The sequence below is a fragment of the Blennius ocellaris genome, assembly GCF_963422515.1.
Source record: "Blennius ocellaris genome assembly, contig: SCAFFOLD_347, whole genome shotgun sequence".
Taxonomy (NCBI): Eukaryota; Metazoa; Chordata; class Actinopteri; order Blenniiformes; family Blenniidae; genus Blennius; species Blennius ocellaris.
Window position 1 is genome coordinate 22501 of NW_027662001.1, and position 3412 is coordinate 25912.

Consider the following 3412-nt stretch of genomic DNA (forward strand, 5'->3'; position numbering starts at 1 on the left):
TTTCCCCCTCAGTACAGACTGTCAGGTAGTTTCCCCGGTGGAGGAGGAGAGGAGCAGAAGTGTTTATATTTCTTTAATCAGTTCAGTGCATCATGACAACATTCAGTTTACACACATTGTAACACACAAGCTACTGCTAGCTTCAGTCGATCTCATGCTAAAGTCAGAGCTGCTCTTCACTGCTAACACTTAGCTTTAGCATTAGCATTATCCAACACTACACTGGTGGAAACAAAGCACTTGGTTAGCATTAGCATTAGTCATTAGCTGGAGTTCATTTCAAGTGGAGCTTTGTGTAATGCTAATGCTAAAGCTAACTGAGTGAGCAGATTGGGTGGAACCAGCTAAGCTAGCTTCAGCATCAATCAGGCTGTGGTGGAGTTGAGTGGAGGAAGACGTCTCAGCTGAGGAGCAGGTGGTTGGTCCAGGTCCAGGTGGTTGGTCCAGGTCCAGGTGGTTGGTCCAGGTCCAGGTGGTTGGTCCAGGTCCAGGTGGTTGGTCCAAGTCCAGGTAGTTGGTCCAGGTCCAGGTTCAGGTCCAGGTCTCTTTCAGCTGCTGGACCCCCCGTCATTCTTCTCCTTCTTCTCAGACTTTAGACAAACAGAAACATCAGCGGATGAAGCCAACGAAGCTAACAGATGGGCTAGCGGCTGAAGCTAACAGATGGGCTAGCGGCTGAAGCTAACAGGCGGGTTAGCGGCTGAAGCTAACAGATGGGCTAGCGGCTGAAGCTAACAGGCGGGTTAGCGGGTGAAGCTAACAGGCGGATGAAGCCAACGAAGCTAAGAGGCGAGTTAGCGTGTGAAGCTAACAGGTGGGCTAGCGTGTGAAGCTAACCTTCTTCCTGGTGAACGGAGGATCTCGCCACAGCGTCTCCACGGCGCCGCGGCCCTGCTGAGTCCATCTGGAGGCGGAGTCCCGACTCACCTGGTGGGAACCAATCAGAGGCAGCCAGTGAGGAGAACCTATAGTGCTGTGATTGGTAGATGAGGACGGGGGCGGAGTCTGACCTTCAGCAGCGCGGCGGCCTGCTGCGGGTAGAACATGGAGGCCGTCAGGGACATGAGGCCCAGAGGGAGGAGGAGCCTCTTGGTCCTGGAGCCTGAAACACACACAGGGTTGACGGTTCGAACGCCAGCGGCAGAGAACCTGCCGGGTCCCTGAAGGCCACGCCCACCTTTAGCAAAGTAGAGTCCCAGCAGGCCAGAGAAGCCCACCGCCGCCACGCTGGGGTAAAGGTCAGGGGGCGGGGCCAGCAGGAACTGGTACGTATCTGAGGACAGGAGAGGGGGAGGAGCCACTGGTACTCTGAATACACACTCTGAATACACACTCTGAATACACACTCTGAATACACACTGAAGTACACACTCTGAATACACACTCTGAATACACACTCTGAATACACACTGAAGTACACACTCTGAATACACACTCTGAAGTACACACTCTGAAGTACACACTCTGAATACACACTCTGAATACACACACTGAAGTACACACTGAAGCACACACTCTGAATACACACTCTGAATACACACTCTGAATACACACACTGAAGTACACACTGAAGTACACACTCTGAATACACACTCTGAATACACACTCTGAATACACACTCTGAAGTACACACTCTGAATACACACTCTGAAGTACACTCTGAAGTACACTCTGAAGTACACACAACCTCAAGAATGGTAGATTAGCTGGTTAGTTAGCTGACTGGTAGGTTGGTTAGTTCATTGGTTGGCTGGTTGGTTAGTTGGCCGTTGTTGAGTCAGCTGGTTGGTTGGTTGGTTAGTTAGTTAGTTGGCTGTTAGTTAGTTCGCCGGTTGGTTAGTTGGCCGTTGTTGAGTCAGCTGGTTGGTTTGTCAGCTAGTTAGTTAACTGGTTGGTTGGTCAGTTAGTTGGCTGGTTGTTCGTTAGCTGGCTGGCTGGTCAGTTAGCTGGCTGGTTAGTAGTGTCGTGGTGACGTAGTACCTGTGACGGCAGTGACGGAGGAGCTGATGGGGGGCTGCACCGTCCTGTAGACCTGCTGGGGTCCAGGAAGAGAAGGACACACACCTTCAGTAACTCCGCCCACCAGTCTGCAGGAAGCCTCACCTGAAAGCTCCAACGCTAAAGGCTAACGCTAATGCTAATGCTACTCTGGGAGGGAAGTGACGTTTCTGCAGGACCAAGTCAGTCCAGGATGAAGGAGTGAAGGGAGGTGGAGGTGGAGGAGGAGATGAAGGTGGAGGTGGAGGAGGTAGAGATAGAGATGGAGGTGGAGATGGAGGTGGAGGTCGAGATGGAGGTGGAGGAGGAGGAGGAGGTCAAGGTGGAGGTGGTGGTGCAGACGGAGACTCACCTCCAGCCGGTCGGCAGCAGCCAGGGCAGCCCACTGAAACAAAGACGGAGACTGAGCTGAGGACAGACAGGAGGACAGACAGGAGGACACCAGGCTGGAGAGGAAGCTGCTCCACCTCATACCTGGCACTGGCTGGTGTAAGGCTCCGCCCACTTCCTCAGGGACGCCACCGTCTGCTCCAGAGGCCCCGCCTCCGCCTCCAGATGTGGACGCCGAGGTTCAGGCTGGGTGTAGAGGGACGGCAGCTGGGAGACAGACAGAAGGTCAGTCTCCTGCAAACCCCCCCCCCCCCCCCCCCCCGCCCTCTGAAAGCCCCGCCCACCTCCTGCAGGTTCAGCCCCGCCTCCTCACTCTTCTTCTTGCCCTCCATAGAAGCAGCAAGTACAGAACCGCTCAGCGACACCTGGTGGCGGAACAGGGGACATCAGGTCAGAGGACAGGGACAAACCCCCCCCCACAGTCTATCCTCTCCTCTCCTCCATCTCTCTATCTATCCTCTCCTCCACCCACCAGTCTATCCTCTCCTCTCCTCCACCCCCAGTCTATCCTCTCCTCTCCCCAGTCTATCCTCTCCTCTCCTCCACCCACCAGTCTATCCTCTCCTCTCCTCCACCCCCGTCTCTCCTCCACCCCCAGTCTATCCTCTCCTCTCCTCCCACCAGTCTATCCTCTCCTCTCCTCCCACCAGTCTATCCTCTCCTCTCCTCCACCCCCGTCTCTCCTATACCCCCAGTCTATCCTCTCCTCTCCTCCACCCACCTGTCTATCCTCTCCTCTCCTCCACCCACCAGTCTATCCTCTCCTCTCCTCCACCTCTCACTCCTACAAAGGTTTTTCCTGTTAGGAGTTAATAAAAGCACCGAGACGACTGTTGTTTGTGCTGCTTTGTAAATAAAGTTGAATTGAATCATATTGAAATGAAGCCCAGCAGGTAGAACCTCAACAGGTAGAACCTCGGCAGCAGGTAGAACCCAGCTGGTAGAACCCAACAGGTAGAACCTCAGTAGGTAGAACCCAACAGGTAGAACCTCAGCAGGTAGAACCCAGCAGGTAGAACCCAGC

At 54.1% G+C, this 3412-nt stretch overlaps 1 protein-coding gene across 2 annotated transcripts; it reads right to left on the bottom strand.

The window, feature by feature from the left end:
* Positions 1 to 150: 150 nt before the first annotated feature.
* Positions 151 to 2750, bottom strand: apoob (apolipoprotein O, b). Of its 2 annotated transcripts, none has more exons than XM_080521914.1 (8): positions 2673 to 2750; positions 2473 to 2595; positions 2351 to 2383; positions 1981 to 2032; positions 1178 to 1273; positions 1011 to 1102; positions 838 to 927; positions 151 to 590 (listed from the first exon to the last, which is right to left on the bottom strand). In XM_080521914.1, exons 1-8 carry the CDS (start codon positions 2718 to 2720, stop codon positions 549 to 551), a joined length of 576 nt encoding a protein of 191 aa, XP_080378040.1. In that variant the 5' UTR covers positions 2721 to 2750; the 3' UTR covers positions 151 to 548. The 2 variants fall into 2 exon arrangements, with proteins under 2 accessions (XP_080378040.1, XP_080378039.1); XM_080521913.1 differs by having other exon boundaries at positions 1981 to 2035.
* Between the last annotated feature and the right edge of the window lie 662 nt (positions 2751 to 3412).

Bases quoted from the DNA above. Each gene is read 5' to 3' on its own strand.
- apoob (XM_080521913.1), bottom strand. From the start codon at position 2,720: ATGGAGGGCAAGAAGAAGAGTGAGGAGGCGGGGCTGAACCTGCAGGAG. The intron at 1,274-1,980 runs GTACTACGTCAC...TCCTGTCCTCAG, and splicing joins CTCCGTCACTGCCGTCACAG to ATACGTACCAGTTCCTGCTG. The intron at 591-837 runs GTTAGCTTCACA...GTTTGTCTAAAG, and splicing joins CTCCGTTCACCAGGAAGAAG to TCTGAGAAGAAGGAGAAGAA.